This window comes from Phaenicophaeus curvirostris, chromosome Z (assembly GCF_032191515.1).
Source record: "Phaenicophaeus curvirostris isolate KB17595 chromosome Z, BPBGC_Pcur_1.0, whole genome shotgun sequence".
In the NCBI taxonomy this organism is placed as follows: Eukaryota; Metazoa; Chordata; class Aves; order Cuculiformes; family Cuculidae; genus Phaenicophaeus; species Phaenicophaeus curvirostris.
In genome coordinates this window covers 67,666,071-67,693,321 of record NC_091431.1, presented here as the reverse complement: position 1 = coordinate 67,693,321, position 27,251 = coordinate 67,666,071, and the positions used below count along the sequence as shown (strand labels likewise).

Here is a 27,251-nt window from a genome sequence, read left to right as displayed (position 1 = left end):
TTTTCTCTAGAATGTGATGGTTGGGTTCTTTGGTAGACTTTTGCACAGGGATATTGATTAATTTCTTTGGGTCACAGACAGGCCTAGCCCTACCTGCATCTGCCCAGTGTCTCAGAGACCCAGTTTGTCTGGTTAAGCAGAGTAGCTTTATTGAAGACTAGTCCCTCATTTCTCCACGTGTGAGGCAGAGAAATAGTGTGCTCCAGCTGCATCATTGCACCAGCCCTTATCCCCTTGGTCACCCTTTGACTATCAGTCCGTACACCCACATAGGCTTTGATGTCAGGCCATTTTCTTGGCGCACGTGGCAATCACAGCTTGACTGACTCCAACACTGGCTGTCGTTTCTCATTTCCACTTTCCAGAACAGGTTGGTTGTGAAAATCAATGAAGAGTTTGTAGATTAAAGCACCAGCAAGACTTCCCAGAATTGGAGCTGTGAGTGGGACCCACCACCAGTGATGTCCAGCCCTGAAATAAAACACAAAAGAGGCAGCTGGTGAGCCAAACAGACCACTGTGGCACAGCGTGAGGTGAGCTGAGTTGAGTCTGCCCGGGCAGGAGTGAGCAGAGGTGTCCATTCCCATCTCACTTACTGAGCCCTGCAACTGACTTAGGCCTTAATTCTCTATCCACTACTATAATTGCTGGAGGGAGGGTCATTTTCCCCATTGGCCTAGAAAAGTGGCTCTGCACTGTCAGCAGGTTTCTTGTTCCCCTGCAGAAATAGTCTGTCTGATCCTAGTGAGTGTGGCTGTCAGACAGAGAGACCACAAACACATCCAGTTTCCCTACCCATTTCCAATAACATCTGCATCTCCTCCACGGTAATTTCTGGAAATTTAATGAAAATGGACAGCCAGAACAGGAGACACTGCTAATGCTCTCACCATGGAAGCTGTAGTGTGGCACCATACTACTAGACAGAGGAAGGCAGGGTTTCATCTCCATGTACAGACATCCAAGTTTTGGAGACCTATTCACCAATCCAGCTGTAAACCAGACTGACGTATCTGAATGTCAAGATTAATCACCTGCTGGAGAATTAGTGTACCCCAAATTTTGTGTACATCATGCACAGTGCTTCTCTGTGCACAGGAGAGGATGGAGAACGCACTCTGCAGTGATACTATCACTTGGTCCAAAGGGAAAAAGGACTTTATAAACATTTCATCTTGGGTTTATCTCTTCTGCTTGTGAGGTAAGCAGTGTAAAAGCGCAACAGGTTACTCACCTGAAGACATCCATTCCCCAGCCAGCAATTGCCGTGAAGATTCTGGGGGGCAGGTCCCGAGAAGGGTTTATGGCGTAGCCTGTGTTCATCCCCATCCCTAGGCCAATGCCCAGGACCACAATACCTGTGAGCATGGCCTGCGTGCCTTTCAGGGCTGCGTTGTTTTTCTCATCATGGATGATCAGAATGCCCAGGATCAGCATCACTGTCGCCAAAAACTGCAGAGGCAGGAAGTGGGGGGGGACAGTTCAGGAGAGAGTAATGGGAAGGCAGAAGGATCCTTCAAAGGAGAAAGAAGACTGCCCAGAATGGAAGAGCAGGTGGGATTCATAGTCTGATAAATCAGGGAGGGAACCCAAATACTTTTTCCTCCTCACAAATGACCTGAGAAAGAGTCTTGACTCTTTTCCCATCAAAGATACCACAAAAAATGCTCTAGGACTGATGTGAACTTCTCAGCACTGTCCTCTCCCAACACCTTTCAAGTTAGGGAGATGGGTTATTTTAAGTAGATTTCATCTAACAGAGACACAGCCATAAAAAAACTGCTAATAAGACAAATCTGATCCTCCCTAGAGGGAGCAATGTCTTATATAGCCTGTTACATCAGCCTTTCCAGGACTAAAAGCAGATAACAGACTCTTATCTGGGAAACTGAATCTCCCATCTTTGACAGTACATAGCTAGATTTGTAGATCTGCAAGGCCCAAGACATCAGGAACTGTGATTTGGATAGAGGTGATGATTCCTGTCACTTTCTGCTTCAGAAAATGCAGTGGACAGCCTTGGACTGCTTGCAGAGATGGCAGCAAAACCAGAAAATCTGCAGCTCTTGGCAATGCACTGCCACTGTTGTTTACTTTCTTGTGCAGCGAGGACGCTGCATGCTCCACAGGAGGCTGAGGGATCAAGTCCCAACTCTAGGCTCTCCAGCTCTCACCATCCTCCTTATCATGCCCACACAAGGGTTTTGTCAGCTCAGAGCCAAAATCACAGGCTTCCTGAGATTTTAACTGGAAGTGAATCTTCCTTCTACAGTGTCCCAGGGCTCCACGTCCCTTGCAGTATCCCCTTCCTATTTCTGGGCATCTGGACATTGTGTTGTATGCTGGGAATCAACTGTACACAGTCTAAAACCCAAAAGGTTCAATCCAGACAGGCTGTGCTTGTGTGAGGACAGTTCCAGGCCATCCGTGTTTGTGAGAGACAGCCAGAAGATCTGCCTGGCAGCATGGAGCAGGTGTAGAATCCAAAAAGAGGTAGAACAGCTCAGGGAAATGAGCCCACAGGAGATAGTTCCTGTTGTAGCTCAACTTCTCACCTCCCTTTGCTCAGGCTGTGTGCAGGGAAGCTCTTTGGAGGGTACTCAGACCAAGCTGCAGAGCACCCTGCAGGCATCACCTTTTAGGCTTGTGCAGCCACCAAGGTGCCTTGGATCTTACCTCTCAGGCACTTGCCCGACTGATGGGCTCCTTGGAGGAGTGTCTGTGGTTGTGTCTGCACACACAGCACTGAGTCTCCTGCAGCAGACCTGTTACCACCCACCTTCTCCTGGCACATCACAACAGTCCCCACTGACCTCTGAGAAGAAGCCCCCCAGCAAGGATACATAGGGAGCGGGGTAAGTGGAGAAGATCGATGCTGTGGCGTTTGGTCCCGTCACTGTAAAGTGTCCTCTGTTGTAATTGTACAGAGCATCTAGGAAAAACGGGTATTACGGAGTTAGCACAGAGTGCATCACACATGGCACAAACACAGGTCCACCCACTGTGGCCAGCATGGACACCAAGCAGAAGAGAGCCAATGGGAGATAACTCTGGAGGTGACACACCCCTCACAGGGCATGATCTCATCGATATCTGTTACCTGCAGACTTTGGTCTGCATTGCTTCCTTACACCTACCAGCTCCCTGTCCTGGCTCCAGAAGCCTGGGGCAGGCTGGATGCTCAGGCTGTACTGGAAGCCTCCACCACCCAGCCCCTCAGAGACTGGGACATGCTGGCGCCAATGCTTGGTGGGTTGTCTGCTCACAACTCAAAACTGTGGATGACTGCTGCACTGTTTTCTGCAGACAAGCAGAGTTCACCAGAGCTCCAGCTGTTCTGAGTACATGGTAGTCCATCTAACTCAAGCCCTTGTAGACCCTGGAAACAAGCAGCTGACGAGATGCAGCTACTGGCCTCTGGTCAAGGACAAGTTTTGGCAGTGGGAAAGCCCTGTGTTCTCCAGGAATGACACATCATTCCCAGAGATCTCTGAGCCTTGAGCAATAAAGGTCTGTCCCACAAGCCAAGAACTCACCCTCCTAACACAGACATTGTGCTGAGTGCTGTAAAGGGAAATAGTTTTGACAAACTGTGAGTTGAAATGGTGCCCAGAGCAGCCCCTGTGATAAAAGACACAACCATACCATAGTAGAAGCCAAAGATGGTGGCTGCTGCTGTAAAGGAGCCCAGGAACTGGCCGATCACATAAGCTGGAAGCTTTCTCCAGGGGAGGTTTCCTAAAATGCAGTGTGTAATGGTGATGGCAGCATTCAGATGAGCTCCTGCAGAATCACAGCAAAAAAAGAGTGGCCTCAGCCCTGATTCAGCTGTTTTGGAGCATGCCCCATACCACACAGTAACCACCTAGACCTTACTTAAGAACACGGAGACCCTTGAGGGATGCGTCTCCCTTCTGCACAGGCTCAAAACTGACCTATCTTCCCAGGGCCGCTGGATGGTGCAGGGCAGAGAGCTCCTAGCTTTAAGCTGCTAAAGATTCTGTAGACCACAGGCTGCATCCAGGCGATCTCACCTGTCAGAGATACCTCTCTTCGGCATGGCACGAGTTTCTCTCTGTGTGGGCTTCTCTATTCAGCTTAAAGGGAACCCTGAACCTAGACACATCACCTACTTTTTATATGGGCATGGGCAGATGAGGCAAATCTTAACCCAAACTACTGCAAAGCCTTCTGACAAAATCTGAGAGACAGGGAGGACTTCATCCTGGCAGAGCTGAGCACCCCAGGTGATGGGAGCTGCAGACCCCTTGTACATGAGGCAGGCAAGGCACAGGACACCAGGGAAATAAACTGCAAAATGAACCACTGATGCCCCTTAGCTTCACGTCTGCAGAGCAACTCCCACAATGGGCTATTAGCAGGGACTCAGATTAGCTCTTAGATGTCATTGCATTAAGAAGACATTACCGTGATGGCTAATCCTGCCCACAACATCATTGCTCCCACTAGTGTGGAATAATCCTGACCTCCCCTTGCAGAATTTATAATCTCAGGCTGCATTTTCTTACATCTTTTAGTATGTGACCTTCATACAGTGCAAGACCAGTTGTCTCCTGTTTTGAGGAGACATTTTCTGTGGAGGACGTTGGTATCACAATGGTTCTTTTGAAGAAAGACTAAGTGGATCCAGGTTTGGTGCTCTCAGTGCAAACTTATGTTCTCCAGGCCTCATCTCCACACAGTTCCAAAGGAAATATTTGCCTTGCTGCCTAGTAATGTAAACTTTGTGGGTCAACAGATGCTTCAGCCTCAGTGGCTATTTCCTTCTTCAAACTCAGAAAGGGGTAAGATGTAGACATGCACCGTCTCATCAAAGGGCAGGACAAAACAAAGTGAAAGTGAATGTACTGCCTGCTACAGTTTCACAACCACAACTGAAATGGGGGGAGATCCCTTTTTCTTTAATCCTCTGATTCTTTGTGGGTATGACCAGCCATTTCAGAGATCACAAGAAGTATCTTGTGATACAAATAATTATTCCTGGCATTACAGTGCCAGGAAGCCCTGAAGCTGGCTCCAGAACCAGACTGTCACTGGCAGACCTGAGACCCTTTCTCCCACCTCCAAGCCCTCAGCAGGTCAGCTCCAACTCAAATGCCACTTGGGTCTGCAAGGACCTACTTTCCTCGGAGCACTTTCCCCAGGATGTTTCACCAGCTCCTAAATGACAGTGAGATCAAGAGCTAACGGCTCACATCAAAAATATTTCCTTTCCAAGCCAGCCCCAGTCTTGGACATCTCTTTGGTCCAACAGTTCAAGTGCAAGGTCTTGCTTTAATTTTCTGCCCACTAGAGCCCTTAATCTCTTCACTTGGTGCAAATGAATGCATAAATAGCACAAGGCAAAGGTAACATTCTGTCATGTGAGAGATACCAGCCCATGGCCCTGATACGCCACCTCCTGTGTTTGTGTGGGTCATGTGTGCACGGGTGTGGATGATAAGGAGAAAATTTACATACCATTCATTGTTGCAACATCAGCAGTAAGCTCTCCTTTGCAATATATTATTTACTTCCCTGTGGGTCACGTCAACAATATGTATTCAGAGCTCCATGTCTCCTTGGGCAATAATGGCATATCCCAAGCACCTAAAAGGAGCAGTGCTGAAACCTGGGTCTTCTGACCGCAGCAGGGGGGCATGGCCAGAACTCTTCCACTCTCCCCGTCTCACTAGCCTCTGTCTCAGCTCTGGACGTGCATTTGGGATCAGCATACCATGGGTGTGACCGGCCATTTTGGAGATCACAAGAAGCATCTTGTGACACAAATAAAACCGCATTACAGTGTCAGAAAGTCATGAATGTATGCAGTGCATGCCTTGTCCCCTGCTTCTCCTGGCCTTACCATGCCATCGTGACTCCTTGGCTTGACCTCAGACCTGCCTCCCCCCTGCAGACCTGGCTGTGATCACTGGGTCACAAGTTTGACCCTGATTATGGTCACCAGATCTGCTCTGCTCTTCTTGCTTGGGGACCCTAGGACTGCCTATTTTTCTAGTGAAGGTAGTGCTCCACCTCACCATGCCACCAACCCCCCTCTGCAGCCCACTTCTGCTGCCCCAATGCACGTGGCCTTCACAGGACACAGAAGTGTCCCATGCTCAAGTGTCATGCTTACCAGAGATTCCTCCAGCTGCATGGATGCCCAAGGTAACGCCAATGCCAAATCCCAAATTGACGTTCAGTTGCTGTCCAAAGTCTCCTCTTCCTAATACCACTTGTGCTGCAGAAGACAAGCCAAAGACCTGGTGCATGGAAAAATAAAGAGAGAAAGGAGTTAAAATTAGTGTTATTGCTGTAATGGACTGAGCTTCATTATTACTTTATCTGCAAGACTAAGAAACAGGAAGCAAAAGTGTACTCACAGTCAGAAGATGAAGAAAGAACCACCAAATTGAGGCAATGCCTGGATTATTCCTCATTGATGTCCATCACACCAAACCAAGCACTTTAGTGATGGTTGAGTATGTGGAGACAAACCCTGATGAGGCACACAGAGCTCAAAAGGGATCACTTACGCAGCCACAATAAGGGCCTCTGTGCCTGAAACCAGGGACAAGGGCAGGGGACCATCAACGCAGACTGCCTGGAGACAGTGCCCAAGATGGATGGAAGAATTTTTTTTTTTCCTGGCATGCAATTTAATGACTAAAAACGTAGTTTGGTCAGGACACAGCTATTTGCCAAACTTGACTCTAATTTTGGTAATTTATTCTAGAAAAAAATAATGGGCAAGGATATTCTCGTTTGACTTTTCAACACATACACTTTCAGTCTGAAAACAACCAAAACTTCAATATTTTTTTAGTGACTAAGGGGGAACTGCAAAAAAAAAAATAAATAAAAAGGAAAGTAAATACTCTCCAGCAGGAAATTACTCTGGCCTGAAAGTAAGCTCTATTTCACTCTTTTAATGTGGTCAGAGGGTGGAAAAATCAGTTCTTTGCACAGATCTTTCTTACATCGAAATCTGGAGGACAAAGCTTCTCTTGAGGTCTCTGCCTCACAAACTGCTTAGAGCTTGCAGAATGTATCCAGGCCCTTGGACTACACTCATGTTTATCCAGGAAGACATACATATCCCTCCAACACAAAATACTCAATCTAAACTTCTGCTTTGGCCTGTCCTGTTTTGACTCGTATCTTTATGGGCTGCTCTGTCTGCATCCAGATTTTACCTCCTATGCCTGCTCTCCCTCTTCCTTTTCAGTTATCATAAAAATTCCCTGTTCCCCAGAGACACTGCTATGCTCTTATCTCTCTTCTATACACAGACCACACTCTGTGCTCTGCACAAAGATAAAGCCTGCATGGTGTGACCCCTTCTCTGTCTGCCTCAGCAAAAGCCTCCAAAAGCAGTACCTGGGGTGTCTTCCAGTGTCTGCAAACCCCTTACAGAAACTTTGCCTATTCATCTCTGACTTTTAAAGCCACATCCAAGACAAGCCAAATGCAAAAGGCACAGGCTTTGCAGGATGGCACACAGGTGTAGTGATAGGGGCACAGGGCAAGAGACGTGGCTGTTGCAGCTGAACACCACTATCCTGGAAAAAAAATACAGGACAGGGCACAGAATCTGTTTCTTAGCATGGACCCAAGCCTCTGGTCTCTTCCACTGTCCTCAGAGCCCAGAAATAGCTTTTTTCCCCCAGACCCTGCCTCCCTGTTCCTTGTGCTGTTTACTCCCATCTACCTGGTTCCCTTCTTTATGACCATCACTTGTCCATGAAAGCGAGAGGCCCCATCTAAGTCCTATCATCCAAATAACAGCCAACCAGGCATTGTAGAGATGCACTCAGCTGCAACACGGGCCAAGGGGCTGCTGAAAATTTGGCTGCTGGAAACTATGTTTGAATGCTGGATACTGTGTGTTGCCAGCTTTTAATGGGGAGCCATGTGCAGTTCCCTTCTCCTACTCTATTCCCCAGCCGAGCTCAGAGAGGGAAGAGCCACTGTGAGCTGCAGGCTACAAAATTGGATGGTCAGATTCCAAAGTGCAGAGGAAGTCCTTTCCTCAGGCTGCTCCCTAGAAACGTCATGGGCAAGACAGCCCTGAATTTGTTCTTTATCACTTGGCAACCTCCACCAAAAAAGAGAGGAGAGGAAAAAGGAAAATGGTTTTGCCCAGCTTCTATTGAGGAGTGACATATGTGTGTACTCTGACTTATGTCAAAACTATTTGTGCGGCAGGAGCGAACTTTTAAGAAGCTAGATGTATGCTGTGATAAAAAGAAGCATCCTTTGCATGCGCAGTTGTTGTCCTCGTGAACAAGCACGTTTCTCTGTAGAGACTGCCTTGCCAAAAGGTCCCCATGCTTACAGAAAAGCTGTCTTCCTCCTGTACAAATCTCCAAGCACAAGTTATTTTGGTTATTCCCAGCCCTTCCATGCCGGTCTCTCTCCAGTCCAAAGTATGTCAGCCCAGGTTAAGCCAAAGAACAGTAAGTTGGCACAGACAGCTACGGGACTTTTTCAGAGGGAGAATCGCATTTTGCTGTGATGGTCCAACATACAAAGATTCTGCTCTTGGTCAGCACATCATCGACACCGGGGATCAATTCTGACCACAAAACTTTTCTTACTCTCTCCCCAAATACTTCCAATGCAGTGCAAGAACTCAAAACACTTCGCTTTTCTTGTGTGAAACAGATCCCTCAGGCAAGGGCACAGTTTCAGTATTGCTTGATAACCACTATTCATTTGCCAGCATAAGAAAAACCAAAAGTGAAATCCTGGTATAGTTTACGCCCAGTAATTACATTTCCTAATGGTGGGCTGTGGCTCTGCAGCGTTTCACAGGCATTCCTTAACCCGGCAGCCGCAAGAGGAATAAGGATGAATGTTGTTCTTGTTTCACAGAGGCTGTCAGTGGTAGAGGAGTCAGAATCTGCTCCCCAAGCCTGTACAGGACCCCTCCAACCACAGCATTACCTCTGACAGCAGGAAGAGAATCTTCAGTTCACTGCATGGGTTGTTTCAAAGGGTTTGGCACAAGCATTGCATTGCCCTGTCTGACCAGACACTGTTCTTTGGTTTCATTCACAATCTTCCTTGCTTTTCTCCAAGGAGAGAACTAAAACAATGGCTTATCCTTATCAGCTTCACCCTCTCCCAGCCCCCACCTGCCACATTGCTTTTATTTCGAGAAGGTTTTTGACAAGCAATCTACCTAGTGGGAAGCTGCTGCCCTACAAGAGCACAGGGGTGAGCAGTAGCAACCAGCTGCTGAGCAACCGTGAGGATGTGAAAGGAAACCTTGCAAACGCTTACCCTCTCACCCACTCCACACACATGCAGCCACACACCCATGCAAGACATGCAGATCTGGGGCCATCTCCATCTTACCATGAGGATGAACATCCCCAGTGCTTCTGCCAGCAGCTCCCTGATGGTGCCATTACGAATGGTGAGTGCCTTCTGAATCTCCTCCAGCATTTTTCTCCCTGGTTCCAGCCTGTTGCCCCAGGAGCTCCTGTTATGACAGCACACTTCATTGGGCTGAGCTAAGTTACCCTTTGAAACTTGGCACCCTCCCTTCGCCACCCAACACCTTCATTCATCTGGTTAACAATGAACAAGCCGATAAAGTAGCAGCTATCTTCAAAGTCTTCCCACATACGCATGCCATGCTTTTGAAACTAAGTAGTACGGATGTAATATTTCTGACACAGGGGCATTGCAATCACTATGCCTTCTGCCCTGAAGCAGCCTTTCTCCAGAGTGGTGGAGCTATAACTAGCCTTGGTGTGCTTCTAAAGCCTGTCTTTCTCCATAACCATTTCACAGGATTTTTTTCCTTTTCACAGGAACAGGGATTTTGGCTCTGCTGTGCATTATAACCCACTGGCTGGTGGTTTGGTGCCATTTTTTTTTTCAGAGAGGGGAGTAGGACCACTTGCCTATTTGCAGGACTATTTGGATGCCTGGCCTGCAGTGAGGATGCTTTGCCCAGACCTGATGTGCACAGCTGTCTGTGGCTGAGAAGACTGCAATACCTTGAGCTTCAGGTTGAACGTTTGCTCTTGCTGGATGCATTTGTGTCTGCAGCTCCCATTACGCTAGCCACTGCCATGGTGTGTCCTTTCATATGGAGCAAGGAGGGACCAGGCTCAGCAGTGGTCCCCAGACGTCTTCAGTCCCATCTGGCTGCCAGAGCAGAGCCTTAACTGTCTTGATTCCTTCAGCTCCTGATTCCATCTGCCCGTCTACGTGCTCATCAGGTGCTTTTACCTCTCCACCATGAAAAGGTTTAATACCTTTCCTTAATCACTGAAGAACTTAAATCCACTAAATGGTCAAGACATTTTTCTACGAGCCTTGTCTGGTTCCTTGATAGTTTTCTTCTTCTTTCTCTCAACCTGCTGCAGCCGCCCCAGTGGGGACGTAGTGCTCTGCTCACGCTGGCCCTGGTGTAGCCTCCCTCTCCACTGCTGCGCTGCAAAGGTTCACGCGCTTTTCTTTCACCTGCAAGACACTGAACAGGTGCACTGAATAACCTGGGGAGCCAATTCTCCTCTCTGCTCCATAGGTGGTTGTGGCTTGCAAGGATTTTATGGGCTGGGGTAAGCTCTCCTCCAGCAACAGGTTAACTGTTGACCTCAGTGAATGTCTGGCTAAATACACATTAATGTACCTATCTGATACCAAGGACCATCTAGTCATGACAGATGATAATCATGTTGCTTGCAAGGGCATTCCTACAGTGTATTTCTATATGGGGATGGTTTTTGTTCTGTAAGTCTGTGAGTCATGCTGTGGCACAGGAAAACTGGCCGATAAACCTTTCTAGGTCATTTCATTAACTGCCATGGAATTATTTGTTGGTAGAGCACACAAACACAGGCCCTGGACCTTCAGGTCAGGGTGGTGTCAAGAGAGTTTTTTCTACACATAGTAATTTTCAGCTGATATGTAAAGCTGAGGTCCTGGCATCAGCATGTGTTGGAGATCTCATAGCCTTTCTCAGATGGATGGTGTGTGAACGGGTTGGTATCCCCCACAACTGGACCTACAACATTGTTTTTTACTCCTAGATCTCAGGAAGCCTTCCAAGTGGATTCCTCCCTTGTAGGCAAATAAAGCAGCTGTGTCTCCGAAAACTTTGTCTCCTGCATTCAAGCATTAACTGTAAGCATCTCCATATTCTAATTCGGGCTGAAAAAATGGAGAGGTATTTTCTGGGAACCAGGCTCCCATGGACTTGCAGTATTCTTGGGGAAAAGGGCAATTCCAGTTTGTAACAGAAACCTTTGGTTTGGTTTAGCAATAATATCTGCAGCATAATCCCTGGTATTACCACCAAATTCCCTAGAACTCCAGTATGCTTCTAGGATGGCACCACAGATCACTGGATGCTCCTCTTGCCACTGCTTGTCCTTTTACACAAATCATTCCACAAGATGGCACTGAGACATTAATTTTTCCCTTAAAATTATTCCGATGGGCTCCTCTATTCGCTGCTGAAAATGTGAGAACGCTTTAGTTTTAGGGTTCCTCTGGGCATTTTTAAACATTAAAGAAAGGTGATCTGCCAATGTTCAAGGCAGGAACAAAAAACACTTTTCTGTGAGTCCTATAGAGCAAAGCACCACTACTCTGAGTGCACACAAAACCAAAATGTGTCACCTTACACTTGATGATCAGCAGAGAAACACAGGCAGCTCTAAAAAAGCAGTTAATCTCCACATAAAATATGTATCTGAGGCCAGACCTATGAGTCATTTTGAATGCAAGGGGTTTCCCTCCAGTGTCTGTACTGGGCATATAGACTGATCAGCTTCAGCATACACATCCACATGGAGGTATCAGCTGTCAGATGAGCTGGATGCCCTTCCTGCCTGCATCCAGATGTGATCCTGAGCAAGCACAACCAACCCTCAGCTTCACAACCAACTGCCAGCTGCCCAACATGACCTTTTCATACTTGCATGGTTTCACTTATCTGCAGGGCTGATGAGGATCTCTGGGGGCATCAAATATAGTCTCCTGATAACATAAGCAGCCACACTACAACCCTTTCATGACCAGGCCAGTCTCTCATTTTAGGGGTCAGTGCTTTTTGCCTCAACTCCTCCTGCTGAAAGCCTGTTACCAGAAGCTGTTGGTCTGAGGATTAAAAACTTTCTTCTAATTTCCAGACAGGTTCTCAGAGCTATTTGTTCATGAGCCAGCATCGCGCCATGGCAGTCTAGACTTAACTCATTTCTTAAAAGTTCTATCACATAAAGTTTTCGTTTAAGGTCTGTTGCAAGACGAGTAGCTGCTTAGCTTTGCACTACCTCCTGATATTTACCTTAACTTGGTGACATGTTGGAATATCACTCAACATTGACCCTACAATGATTTTACCATATTTTTCACCACACATTAAGCAACCATCTGCTAAACTGAACCTATTTCTTCCCTAAGGCAAGGAAGCTTTCAGAACTGATCATAAAGGCCTCCATTTGGAGAGGAAAATACTGGCACAGTCTAGGCTCAGTAACTGTGCCAGTGTTGTTACCCATAGTACTAAAGAACCAGGGGAATTAATATCCTGGAGCCTGCTAGAGCAGCCCTGGGAAGAATGAGCACCCTGAGACTCCAGGGTAGTCATGCTTCTGCAAGGAATAACTTCTCTCACTCAGTATGACAGTGCATACCTTCCCTCTGCACCCAGAAGCTCGTTTATCTCTTAACTGCACTAAGCAACAGCTGGAATATCACCACTCCATTAGCTTCATCCCTGCTGGTGGAGCATTAACTTCTTCCCAGAGGCTGAGAGGAGCATGAGCAGACACCACAGCAGAGGAGCTCCTCACTGTGGTTGAGGACAGCTTGGTCCTCCATCAGACAAAATAAGCACGGTGTTGAAACATATCCAGCCTCCTTTAGGAAACAAGATTAGATCAGAGGGGCCAGTTCAGCACTGGTATGATCTTAGCCATCCAGGAAAGACTCCACTTGATGTACTCTAAAGCACCCTCATCCTATAAGCTCACAACTATTACTCGTGGTCTATCACCTCCTCTCCTTTATGGTGACAGGCACGAAGTGAGTTGCAGATACCTGAAATGTTTGTCTCTCACCAGGTGACTTTGCTCTCCAAGCTGGTTACCCAGCTCCACATTCCCAGGACACCATTTTCCATGACATTTCAGCTCACCCTGAACACCCCTACCACAGCCCTGCAGCTGGCCAAAGGCTCATCACCCAACCTTGCTCCTTTCCAGTGGATCAAGCTGGCTCTTACCGTGCTGAGAAGTGGGAGCGGAGGTTACAGCTGGAGGAATGCGGTGACACAATGGTGGGATCCCTCTCCAGTCCACAGCCCTCCACGTAGCTCCTCAGGGACGTGGTGCCTTCCCGCCCCAGACAGATAAAGCTTGCTTAGCTGGAGGTAATCCGCAAGATGGTGGTGTCAGCAGGAGGGGAGTTACATGGCTTTTGTTGGTTGTTAGGGTGAAAATAGGGCTGTCCAGGAAGGGGTTGTTGGGGGTGATGCTTGCCCTGTTGTTGGACGACAGAGTGGAGGGCACCTGGGCTCCCCTGACCTGGGACCAACCCTCCCTGTATTGGGCCACCCTAACCTCCTGCCCTCCATCTAGCTTTACAGATGGAATGGAGTCAGTTCTATACATGGCAAAACAAGGTGATATTTGAGGCTCCTTGCTGGCTTCCATCTGGGCAAAGCCTTGGGAATTCTCACCCATGGACAGGTAGAGCCATTTAACAGATGGCAAAAGAGAGGCACAGGGGCATCTCAGGTACCACAAGAGACTTGGGGTCCCTATAGGATATCCACCAAAGTCCTGCCAGCTCCTCATCTGCTGTCCTCCCACATTTTCTGCCCCATCCCTGACCTTCGAGCATCCTGCTCCCCTGACCTGTTCAGGGCCTGGCTCTCACTGCACCCCTGTGTGTGTGAGCATCCCCCACCTGCCCCAGGACCACTCTGTGGGGCTTCCCCAGACCCAGATAGAGAGGGATAGGCATGTGGGTGCAGATCTTCCTGACAAGCTTTGAGTTGCCTGCTTGAGCCTGCTTTCAATCCACAGATAAGATGAAAGCTGGGGAAACCACAGCACTTACAGGACATCATCACCCTGGAGATAAGGGGAGCCAGGCTTTTCCCTGAAGGAATGTGAACACCTGTGCTCTGAAAGTAGAGATTAAACAGGAAAAGCTGCAGACTGGAAGGGAGACACTGGGTGAGCTCAATGAGGTCTTGAAGTTTCAGAGTCTGATGGAGCCAGCATGCTGGTCTAAATGTTTCTTTGCCTCCCACTGCACCCAAGAGACAGCACAGCATTGCCGTGTCCTCCCCTCAGTACACAACAAGTTTGCCTCTACAAATGCTGCCACCAACAAAACATTAATGTCATCTCCTCTGCTCCATCCCTTCTCCAGATGCTCCAGTCCAGAACAAACTCTTGGGCCCACCAGCCCATCATCCTCCTAAGCGGCACCAAAAAGTCACAAGCCTCTTAACAGACCCAAAGAGCAAAACCAGATCAGGGGCCAATGACACAAACACAGCCATACCTGCTCCCTCTGCGCTGCTAGAGGAAGGCTGAGCCAATAGTCAACACAACCCTTCACAGCCACCAGATGTTTGAGAGTGGGCTGCATCCATACAGGCCACTCTCACAAGCTACGCCTATAAAACCATACAAGAGATGATGCTACACCCATACAAAGACCGCTAGCTGGCTGTGATACGTATTTTGAGGGGTAAGGAACTAATGGATGGCACTAATCACTGCCCATATGTATAATTAGTGAATTTCCCAAACCCAAGCTGTCAGCCACATGACTGTTCTCTCACACCACTCCTGCCACGGAGGGTCCAAAGACCATTCAGCAGCTGGCATAACTCACACTAGTGGTGAGTAAGGATTGACATACTGGATTTTTCCTTGCTTTCTTCATAGTGGAGGGAAAAGCCAGGATGTAGGAAGCTGGGTCAGCTTTTTCAGAGCCAACTCACACCAGACCAGAGGGCTGCTGCTAGCACAGACATGAAGGTATCCAAAGGAAACCCCTGATAAGCTCCTGCTGTCCCAGCAGGGAGGAGATACCACAGATTCCTTTCAGACACTTGCATAATTCCCCTTGGACACTGCCCAGTCTCTCCCAGGCCTCAAGAAGCCCTATAGGCCTTTTTATGGGGGTGGAGATTTGTTCCAGCATCAGCCAGACCCCTTCAGTCTCAAGTCCCCTCAGCCCCTTTGGCTTCACCTGAGCTGTTTTGGGAGAGATGAAAGAGAGGACAGGTATGGTGGAAGTGGATGGTTCCCTGGTCATTCCCATCCTATCAATTCCTCCATGAAAAGCCATTGACCTAGAGAAATCTACAGAATCTGAAAATTCATCCATTGCTGTTGCCTGAACATGAGATAATTGTCCTTGCTCATGTAGTTTCCCAGTTTTGTGTGACAGCGGTGGCAACTTCACAAATCGGCCCATATTAAACAAAGCACCAACATACAGTTTATTTCCCAAAGCACAGAACATCACACATTAACCAGCATTTGCAGATGTTCCTAACCCATGGCAAATACTAAATATTATCATTAGTCTTCATTGTCCCTAACTTTTTTTTCACATACGTGCACAAACGTGCACATGCCTATCAGCCATTTCCTAGTGAAGAAGTAACTGTTACACATACCTTCTCAATTTTGACTTCATAGGAACCTCCTTGGAGTCAAAATATCAGTTTACAATCTCATAAGAATGGCAGGGGGTCTGTCCCTGCTCTGGATGTGAACGTTAGAGATCTCTGGAAGCACCTCAGGGCATATTTGCACAGGACCTGACACAACGGGCCTCTAGTCACAACACAGTCTCCAGGCTCTGCCCCAAAAGCAAACATTCACACAAATCACAACAGGTCTGTGAGGCCATAGATACTCATTTTTTCTCTCAAAACTTTCATGCATGTGTCAAACAACAGCATTAGGCACAGCAAGTGCCTGGCTGGAGCCCTCATCTACCAGAGCAGGCAGTTCCCAGTAAAATCTACCAGGAAATGTGTTGCTTTGCTAATCTGGCTTTGTTTACCCAGAGTCAACTGAACAATAAACTCAAACTGCTTATCATGCGCTGCGGTATGTAGTCCATCTCTAGCAGTCCTTGACACGAGGTACAGTGATTGCTAAAATGGAATCTAAAGATCGTTTTACAAATTCATGGAGGTAAAAATGACTACTAAACTTGGACACCCCTCTACCACATGTGGTCCCTGAGCTGTGACTTTCTAGGGAAATGTTTCATTGACACCCTCTTCTCCCCTAACACCTATGATCTCCTCCTCAGGTCCAATTTGTCTCAGTGACCACCATCCGGCTGATTGTGGTGCCCAGGGGACTAGCACATCCACTACTTGTCACAGGAAGAGAAGACTGGCAACCTTTGGTAGCACATTCTTGAATTTTTCAGTCGTCCTTAGAGGGCATGGGGAGGCTTGAAATATAATCCCAGCTCTGTTGCTCACCAGTGTTTCCTGAGTCGCCAATCCTCCTCCGTGCCCAGTACCCCATCCTTAAAGGGTGAATACACAACCTTACTCAGAAGCAGCTTGGGGCGGGCAGAGGAAACATTCACGACTGCTCACAGCATGTTGTGTGATCCTTGCTAAAACACCTGCCTCAGCTTGGTGCTGGAAGTGCCATCAGCATCCTAAGTAATTCACCTCCTCATTGCTCTCTCTACCCTTGTGCAATCCAGATAACAACCTCTCCCAGTCCCAAGAGAGGCAAGGACACACGTGTCTCAGCTTGTGCTTCATCACTGGTGAGGCCAATGGTCAGAAGAGAACAGCTTTCACACACACACAGCATGTCAAGCCAGCAGGATGGCACAGTGTGCTCATCAGAACACTTACTTGTAATGCCCACAGGAGTGCAGCAATTCAGCAGTATTTTAGATACACCAAAAGCTTTAGAAAAGGGAGATGTATTGCCCTGTGGTGGAGTGTCCCTTCATCTTCCCCCTCAGGAGCTGGAGAAATCCACATCACGTGTATCATTTATAAGCAGACTAGAAGCAAAAGGCATGGAAAACTCACCATGGGGAACAATTGTGCTCTGCTTTAGGTCAGTAAATAACTGACATTTGTCTTGTTCATCTCTTGTTTTATTGCTTCTGCTGTTTGTATAGTGCTTCATGGGAGCAAGCACACTCACAGAGCAGAAAGCTTATTGTTCCCCTGCACAAGCAGCATCTACCCTCCTGCACTTTGTTTCTGCGCAGCTCCATGAGGCAGCAGCTTTGGACATGTCACTATCTTACTGCAGTCACACAACACTGACAGTAAGGGCTTGGGGGTAAAAAGAGCACCAGAGCCATGGGAGTCTTGCAGGATCCCTGCGAGGATCCTCCCACTGTGCCCAGTGGCAGGGCTCGAACTTTCCTCCCTCCTGGTCAGTCTGGACCCTAGTCAACCTGCAAGCTATGTTCTGGGAAAAGGAGTCTCAAAGCAGGGCCTCACTCCCCTGCAAGTGACATGATTCACCATGTGTCATCCAACTAACCATTCCTTTATGCAGGCGATGCCTGAAAATTTAGAACGTGAACAAAATCCCCTGAAGTTTCAAGACCTTTTTAAGCCCACACCAGCCTTAGAAGAAGCAAAGGAAAAATCTTACAACCAACAATTTTGTGGGATAAAGTATGTTTGTTTTATGTATCCATGGGGTGGTATAGGGGAAGATAGATACACCTAACTTCATAACAATCTTCTTGGACTGCAGCTGGATTCTACAAGCATACGTTCAAGAGCTTTGGTTAAGTTCTCTTTAACTGTTCTTTCTGTTGTCCATGTTTACTGGACTCTGATTTGTTTGCAAGCACAACCAAAATAATCCATCACAAATGCCTTGAACCTGTAGGCAACAGCCTGATGGAAGACATCCAGTCTTGATCAGCATCTCCACAGACCAAAATATGAGCCAGCAGTGACAAAAACATGTTTTGTTCTAGGCTGTTGGCACCAAGGAAAAATGCATGTTTGTAATCCACATTTGTTGATTCACATTTGCCAACATGATAAGAAGATCACTCAACACAGAGAAACAGAGATTAATAAATCATAATCACCTTTAAGTTCTCAACAGACTGACCCTAATCTGTAATCCAGGGTCAAAGTCTGAAGTGTTTTGTCTACATGTCTGTATTAGCTAACTCATAAGAGACACATAAACTCAACGCCCATCTATTTCTTGGAATGAAGATATATCCTTTTGCGAAAACAGTTCTGATGCCCCTGAATTTCTTCCTGCTTGCTGACAACCCAGAAACTGAAATAAACTACAAATCCAGTGGAAGAACCTACAGTATCAGCTAGTGCCTTGACCTAGATGACCACAAGTCAAATATATAACAGAGACGGTGCTCCTACGCCCAGCGTCCCACCCAACCAGGTGTCTTTGGAAGGAGTGTATGCTTCCCCAGATGCTGTCATTGCTTGCTGTAACACTCAGCTTCAGTCAGAGGTTTCCCTTTCAAGCACTGACCTGTCCTGCCGGATCAGTCCTGTTTAGCTTTCAGCACCTGATAGGATCGTAAGCTGAGGCAAACGTAAGCAAAGGGTAGAAACAGTGGATAGAGATCTAGAGTAGGCAGTTACACATACAGCAATGTTACGTTATGCACAAAGGTGCATGAAATATGTTTAAGAAGAAAAAGAATTCTGTATAGCTAGGAAAGTTGCTCAGAGTCCAGGATATTATCAGATCTGGAAAAATGCCATGCGAATGAGTCACTGGAGCATCCGTCAATGGTTGCACACAGAAAATTCTTCAAAACTGGCTGCTGTATTCCCTCTCCAGTATTTATACAGTACCATTTCACGTTTTCCATAAATGATTGACAAAAAAGTCGCACAGGCATTCTTGCCTTATAGTTATCTACCCGACTACCGTGTTCCAGTCCAATCTCTATTCATACCCTCCTCTTACTTAATAAACATGTTTTAATAAAACATCTTTTTCAGCTCCTCATTGGAAAGAAAATGAAGGCCCTTGGAAAAATATTTTGCATATGCCTTCCACAGCTGCCATCCAACAAACCTGCTGGTACAGTTATGGGGTAACTTGATGCTGAGATGGAACACAAAATGTGTCTGATCCAGGAAATTTATATATACGTCATTCCTTCAGGAGCTGGAGCAGAGTACCTCAGCTCCCCAGCATTTGGGACCAGCACAGCTTAATAGCTGGAGGTCTGCAGACTGAGAGTGGAGTCCTGTACCCAGCATCGGGTCCTGGGGCGCAAAGTGCTTGGAAGTCAGAGAAGGTGCCTTCAGCTACAGCTAGAAGGTGACAGCCAAACTGCAGAGGTTCCATAGCATTGGTGTTAGGCATTGTAAGTATAACAGCTCAACACACAGGTTTTGGCTGTCCCGCTACCACAGGATGGGTCCTTGCTCTGAGCTCTGTCCTGGGCTGGCTTCAGGCCGGCAAGAACCTTCACATCATGGCAGACTTCAGCTCAGCTCCCATTTCAAACACCTCAGTATGGGCAGGGATAAAAAAAAAGAGTATATAAAAAAAAAAAGCCAGGGGAGATCTGAATGGGAAAAGTTGGGAAACAGAAGGACCCTGTACTCAGACTCATTCGATGCTACTAATGCAGCTGGAGAACAAGAAGCAAAAGCACAGAATAACACATGGTGGCTCCTGGATCTTCTGGTCTATTCCAGGAGCTGTAGGTCTTATCAGATTGTTTTTGCTTTGAGCCCCACAGGAAGATAACCGGGAAAGGTCAACAGGCAGAGGTGCTCCTTGCCACTGTTGTGCTCTGGGCAGCGTAAGTGAGGTGATGTTTCTTACACTGCCCTTCAGAATTGCTGTTTCCGCTATGCATACATTAGCGGGGTCTGGGACTGAGCCCACCCTCCCACAGGTACTCAGCCCAGGAGCAGCCCCACACCTGTACCACAGACTCCAGGAGAGACAGCAAGGGCAGGTCTGTTCTCCAGGCTGCATGCTGCAACCTCTCACAAAACTGGAGGTGTGCTCCTCCATCAGCATGCAAGGTCTTCTGGCCAATGGAGAAGGGATGACCTGGTCCTGGCCAAGCTCCTGGCTCCAGGACCCTCTTCATTACTCCAGAGGGGAGTGCTTATCATCAGGTACCTCCATACCACATTTATTTACCAGGCAGCCACTTGAATGGCTTTAAATGACTGCATAACAGCTAGTTTCACATGCAAATGTGAACAAGAGATATCCAAAGGCCGACCTGTTTAGCCCTAAATTTAAAATCCCCTTATGCCATGGAGGTCTGACCACTCAAGTCACTCAGTCACCCATACAATCCATGCCTTACTGTTAATCAAATCAGAGCATGCCTCATTAGTCTTGTGTCATGCCAATCTCCCAGCCCAGGACCTGCGTCATGTACAACTGACACTGACAGGGAAACCAGACCATGTCCAGAGGCAAAGATGCAGACATTTCACGTATACAAGTCAGCTGCAAAGACTGCTTCACTGTTTGCAAGGTAGAACCAGTCTGCTGGTACAATGAAGGATGCTGTGGTGTTTTTTGCACAGATTTCCTGTGTGTCTTGTGTTTGAATCTGAGCCACAAAAAGAAACACACAAAACAGACGTGTTTACATGCGCAAACATAGTGCAGTGGAGGGGCAGTAACTCTGTTACTGAGATACTTTTACCTGCCTGAATAATAAATACATCCTCTATGTGATAAACTTATCTGAAGTCCTCACCACAGGAAGAACACGGATATGTTAGAGCAAGTTCAAAGGAGGCCACAAAGATGGTAAGAGGGTTGCAGAATCTTGCATATGAGGACAGGCTGAGAGAGTTGCGCTTGTTCAGCCTGGAGAGAAGAAGGCTCAGTGGACACCTTATGGCAGCCTTCCAGTGCCTAAAGGAGGCCTACAAGAGAGCTGGAGAGGTACTCGTCATCAGGGAATGCAGGGACAGGATGAGAGGGAAGGGTTTTAAGCTGAAAGTCGGAAATTTAGATTAGATGTTAGGAAGAATTTTTTTAGTGACGGTGGTGAGGCCCTGGACCAAGTTGCCCAGAGAAGTCATGGAAGCCCCATCCCTGGAGGTGTTCAAGGCCATGTTGGATGGGGCTTGGAGCAAGGCAATCCAGTGGGAGATGTCCCTGCCCATGGCAGAGAGGTTGGAACTGGATGATCTTTAAGATCCCTTCCAACCCAAATCATTCTATGATTCTGTGTTCCTTCATTTTCTCTGCTAATGTAAAGGCAGTTGATGGAGAATCCATATCTGAGCAGAGTATCTGACTTCTATCTTCATATCACACTCTTCAAATTGATTGTAATAAGCTCTCTGGAACATGAACTTACTCTCCTAAGTCAGACAGAGCATAGAGGTACTGTCTTAATAACCACCTGCGACAACGTGAATTGAAGCAAGGATGTACAAAGAGATTTTTGCATTTATTACAAATGAGTGAGCATATGCCCCATGAACTCTGTCTGTTAGCACACTGGAGGAGCCATAATAGACCATAGAAAACATGTTTTGCTTCTGCGGCTTTGGATGCTGTAGCAAGACCCTCATGTGTCTCTCTCTGCTTCCGTATGTTGTTCCCTCGAAGTGCTGCTGCTTGACCCCACGAGGTGATGCCCATCAACCGTGGTCTCTAGGATCCAGCCAAGTGCCAGCTGTCCTCAATCCTTGGAGCACTCGGAGACACAGATGAACCAGGATTTTTTCCATCTGTCCAGCCCAGCCGAGTGACATATAGACACGACTCACAAACTGAGCCAGATCAAATGTTGCCCAATTTCAGTCCTGTTTTGTCCCAGTGAAAGTCAAATCCTCTACTCCTTATTCACCAGCATTTTCCCTAAATGAGTATCACAGCTACGCATGTTTACAGGCCATTCCTGAGTATCCTCAGGTGTTCCTGAGTTCATGAGGTTAATATGGTTGGGATGGAATGAAATAATTCTTTAGAGAGTGGACCAGAAGCCTCATAGACCTTCAAAGGTGGTGGTGACCTTAACAGGAAAGACAGCAGCTCCTGAATCCAGTCTGGGTCCATCAGATACCCATCTCAAGAATTAGGAGAGCAGATAGTTCCGGGGAGTTCCTCTTGCCTACCAGACACACTCCTGTGCATCCCTGATTTGTCTTCAGGAGTTCTCCATGGTGGTTTTCTAGCTTTGTAAGTCCTAGTGTTGTCAGAGTCTATCACCAACTGTTGTGAGCTATCACCTCCTGTTTCTGAACAGATCACAGAGGACCAAGGCTTCACTCAGGCAGCGAGAAGGTCACCTACAGTCCTCAACATATCTCATAGAGACCCAGCACCTCCAAATCTGATTTCTGCTCTTTCCAGTTCAGAAACTGCCACTAACATTTGCTGCTGCTCCCATATGGAGTAGACAATTTGCTACTGATGAAGGAAACCTCTTCCCTACCGCAAACGTACCCCTCTGAGCCATTACTCCCAAAATAACTCAGTGCTTAGATGGACAGGATTGGCCATGGTAGGCTTCTTTTGAGGTCTAGGCTGCTACAAGCAACAATATCAGCTGCTGCCACATTCCCAGAGAGCAGCAAATCGTAACTCCCTCTTTTCAAAGGTCTTGGTAACAGGAGCCCAGCTATCTAAAAGAAAGTCTGTAGCATCAGGATGAAGGCTGCCCTTGAGAGTGTTTCTCCTCTGGCTCCTTCGAGTAGTAATGAACTTTGTCCCTCTGTGTACAAAGAAGAGTCTGTGTGGGCCCAGCTACACACTGCAGAGAAAAAATTTTCCAGAACTAAAAGCCATCATGAATCTCCCTTCCAATGTACCTCCACAAGCACAAAAGAAGAGCTCTAGACGTCTGTCTACATGTGTGTTTCTGTGAAAAAGCAAAGGAGAGACTGATCTGGTGCAATGAAGATTTCAAACAAAACAATTTAATTACACATATTTTCACCTCCTGAGCAGGATAAGAATTAAATATGCAACAGCTGTTGCTTAATGCATTCTTAGATAGCACAAAGTTATTATGCTGATAAGTACCACATAAGAACCGAGACAGAAAAAGCGAGGAAGATAAGTAATGTTGTTAGTTACACATGGAGCAGGTCAGATCTTAGTGTAACTTTAAAGCAACCTGGTTTCCATCTCTTCATTTATTGGAGCATTTACAGCCATGCATATGGCTGGGAAGCATTTCAATAGCATTTTAGAGGCAGTAAAAGCTTCAGAAAAGTGACATTCATTGCACTGCTGTACAGCCACCCCTGGAAACTGAAGAGAGCCAGATGACACGCACCGTTTAAAACCCAAATTGAAAACATACCCTTTAAAAACTAAATGTTGGTATGGATCCTGTGCTGGTTAAGGGTGTTGATAAGAACAAATAAATTACACCTGTTTCAAGTCTTTGGCCTTCACCAGAGCACAGCTTACCAGGGGAAAGGTGTGAGCAAAATGAAGAGGTGACCACCCAGTGCTTCCCACACACTGGCCTCTTCCAGTGCACCACAGAGCCTCACATACTGGTATCAGCTCTTATTACTAGCTCCAAGAGGTGGCAGCAACAGTCCTGTCTTCGGGAGATAGGATGCATCATCTCCTGCCCTGGGAACAGAAGGACTGACACCCTGGGGAAAACCAAGTGCACACCGACCTGCTCAGATATCCTCAGCATTTCTAAGCTGAGCCACCAGGTGCCATGGGCCCAGCTGCAGACAAACATAGTACAAGGCAGAGGGAAGCTGTATTAAAAAAAACCCAAAACACAACACAAAAAAAAATCCAAACACAATTCTTTCTGGGTTTGAAATAACTCATCACCTCCAAGGGGAAGCTTGCCAGCATTGCTCATTACAAACACCTTTGCAGAAATTTCAGCTTGCATTGGTTCTTTTCAGACACCTTTGAGACTGAAGGTTGACGACAAAGACAAAAACATGGTCAGGAAAGAAGAAAGAAAAGAGAAAGAAATATAGATTTTGTCCCTAGGACAGTACAACCTCAACAGAACATATATGGGATGGGAAATAAAAATAAGAATCAGAACATAGACAAAAGCTCCTTGCATCCTAAGACAAAAAAACCATCCCACCCATTCTCAATACAACCCTCCAGTGACAAGATTTATTTGGGAAAATTAGCAATGATATACATGACAGCAGGTGCAATTTCTGCCCTACTTGTGAGTGACTCCATTAATATCATCTCCGTTACACTGCTGGGATGGATGAAAGGAACAACACTAAAATGACCATGTATGAATATAGACCTCATAGACTTACCAAACAGTGCCCTGTGGTCCCTATGTCTGACAGCTTCTCATGTTTTGGGACCATGTCTCACAGCCACTCTTTATCTGTCAAGCTAGAATTGCAGCCCAGTTAACCCAACTTTTGAAATTGCTAATGAAAGACCACAAGTTTCAGCAGCTCAGAATGTCTCCAGGCTTATCTTGACATGAGCTGATGTTAGTTTACTTTAACTGTGGCTAGAGGTCAAGTGACTTCTGCACAACCTGTTCTAGCTTTGTCTCTGTGGTGCCACGTAAAGTAAAATAACAGATGTAGTTAGACACTGCGTAGTAAAAAATAGCCCTTTATGTTGAGTGAGACTGGGGGAAGCTGTTGTGCAACTTTCAAACTTTACTTGGAAACCACCAAGAAGTAAAGAGACTGTGATGAGAAAAAACAAAAATAGCCCCAAGGTCACTGCAAGCCTGTGGAGGAAGGGAACCCCACCATGAGCATTGTGCATCTTCCAGCGATTCACAGAGACAGTCCACCATCTCTCTACTTGAAAAGGCTGGTGCCACAAACCATGAGATCCAGAGGGACATCGGAAAGCAGGGGTAACATTGAAGAAGAGGGTTAGATATTAGTAAGTTTTCTTTCATTAAAGCTTTAAGAGTGCTATTATTAATGAGGCTTTTCTGGATTAATCTGGATTATATGAGTGTTAATATTATTGCAAATGGACTAAGAATAACTTTACTATATCTTGATTAGGCTAAGATTTTAATTAAACTTTTGGCTCTGTAAGAATATAATGTGTTTGTCTTTGCCCATGGCAATGTTCTAAGTACATCATGAGGGAAGCTGTCAGAAACCAAAGATTCATTGCCAAGCAATAGAAGAACTGAAGAAACCTTACAAAATAGTGACTTCAAAGACATGAGTGAACCCTACACAAATCATTCCCCTTACAATCTGTCCTGCTCCGTTTACCTATTTGAGAATGCACAGAACAACTGTTACTTTCACAACAGCCACCAAACTCCAGATACCTGTGGGAATCAGGAGCCAAAATTTCAGTCAACAGGCAAGGCTGACAGGCAGTAAGAGCTGCAGCTCTTCAAAATGCTCCTGCTGGGCATTTTCCAGACAGCCTTAAACAAATATATCACCCACTCCCAGCTTGTGCCCACGCACATACATGTACCCCCATCACTTCTCTGGCTTTCAGTTTAGCCCTTAATTTATCCAAACTGATCTTTCTCACAAACTCTTATTCTTCTCAAAGAGCTGTGAGCTGATATAACCAATGACAGATCACTTGCACCCAAGACAGTGTACAGACTTGCTGTTTTTGACCTGCCTACAGTTAGTTCAGGTTTAGAGTCCTTCTTTGAGATAGTAATTCTGACTGAAGAATCCCAGCCAGATGTGGCTGGAAACAAGAGCTCAGAAAGAAAGAGAGAAACATTTTTCTTGCTGACATGCTCATCACATTGTCCTCAGACTTTGCCTGATATCTGTCTGCTCTAACTCTGCAACCTCCTTGTCTGTGCAAGGGTGAGACTGGGTATCACTGAAGACACATGAAAAGCCTAAAAAGTGTCTCAGAAACCTCCTTGTCTCCCAAAACTCATTGCCACCATCCAGGCAGAGATCAAAAGCATGATAACATGTCACTCATGCAAAAAGTTCAGATGATAAGTGTCATCATAGACAAAAGTAGACTGAAACTTTTCTTGTTAGAAGCTGTGGCAACTTGAATCAATTCAGATTTTACTGTCAAGCTGACCCAACAAAGTTACTTAGTTTAAATTTCCCAGTGCTGAACTTCTGCTGAAATAAATTTTGACCTAAGAAAAATGTTCATTCTGTGAGATTTTCACTTTCTGACAGAAAAGTGTCATGTGGAAATTCAAAACTTTTCAGCCATCCTGGCTTTAAAACATGATTTTCAGCCTTCTCCACTCTTCACAGGACAGTTCACCACAGTTTGTAGAGTACAGTGTTCTTCACTGTGCTCACAGCAGCTGACTGAGTGTTTACCCATTTTTAGACATTATTCAACAGTGGTAAGTGTCATTTTGTGTTGGAATTTATCATTTCAGATATTCTGGAGGCTCTCTTCCTATGGCTTCCAGCCATCTCTACTATATGCAACAGCCTTCAAAGACTATTCCTGATTTTCCAAGGACAAGGAGAAACACAGTTCCAGTCTCTCCTTTCTAAAATAGGCAGAGGGGAATGGGAATACGGAGGAGGAAAAGTAGGAGGGGTATCTTTGTTAAAGGCCCACCTCAGACTGACTGCACAGACAAACTGCAAGAAAATGGAGGCATCCTGTTGGTTTCAGACTCATGTTAAATGTATGAAAAAAGGAATCAAGAAAGTCAAGAAAAACATAGATGCCCACATGTTTTTACCTACTGGCACAAATCAGATTAAAATGTCTGGATTTTTAAAAGACTAAACTTGCAATATAATCATAAGATTTGTTCAAATAATACTCTGCCCCCAACAGATCCATTGAGCTTTGACCATTTCCAAGCTCCCTCCCAGTTACATTGCAACTTGAGATAAGCCTCTGGAGGTTTTCTGGAAATATTCACACATGTTCATCACATATTCTAGCAAGCAGTCCAGAGGAAGAGACAGCAGGTTCCTCAAAACCTATTATATTTACTTAAACTGAAGACTGCAAATCAGCAAGCAACACAGCAAGACTTTATGTGGTAGAAGAAAGGAAGAGATGATTCATCTTCTGCTTTACCAGCTACAACAGACAGCAATACAACCCCTTCCCAGTGGGTGTATGCTCAACTCTTAGTATTGTCCTCTAGGACTGTTATTTGCTGCCCATGACTTTCCCTCGTCCAATCCACACTGAAAAACAAAAGTGAAGATTGCAAAGCAAATTCACCTGCTGCACAAGGAATACAGCTGCCTGACTTCTGCTGACACACTGCACAATGCCCTCAACAGGAAACAAGTGGAATCTCCCAAGGATATACATCAACGTCTGCATAGGCTCAAATAAAGC

General features: G+C 46.3%; 1 protein-coding gene across 3 annotated transcripts; it reads right to left on the bottom strand.

Annotated features, from left to right (window-relative positions):
• On the bottom strand, positions 1-24,417 carry LOC138733217 (aquaporin-7-like). 3 transcript variants are annotated; one of them, XM_069880235.1, is made up of 7 exons: positions 24,263-24,375; positions 9,367-9,493; positions 6,140-6,266; positions 3,646-3,783; positions 2,814-2,932; positions 1,235-1,452; positions 1-471 (listed from the first exon to the last, which is right to left on the bottom strand). In XM_069880235.1, the coding sequence occupies exons 2-7, from the start codon at positions 9,454-9,456 to the stop codon at positions 312-314; spliced, it is 852 nt and encodes a 283-aa protein (XP_069736336.1). In that variant the 5' UTR covers positions 9,457-9,493; positions 24,263-24,375; the 3' UTR covers positions 1-311. The 3 variants fall into 3 exon arrangements, with proteins under 3 accessions (XP_069736336.1, XP_069736337.1, XP_069736335.1); XM_069880236.1 differs by lacking the exon at positions 9,367-9,493 and having other exon boundaries at positions 24,263-24,417; XM_069880234.1 differs by lacking the exon at positions 24,263-24,375 and having other exon boundaries at positions 9,367-9,523.
• Positions 24,418-27,251: the final 2,834 nt, after the last annotated feature.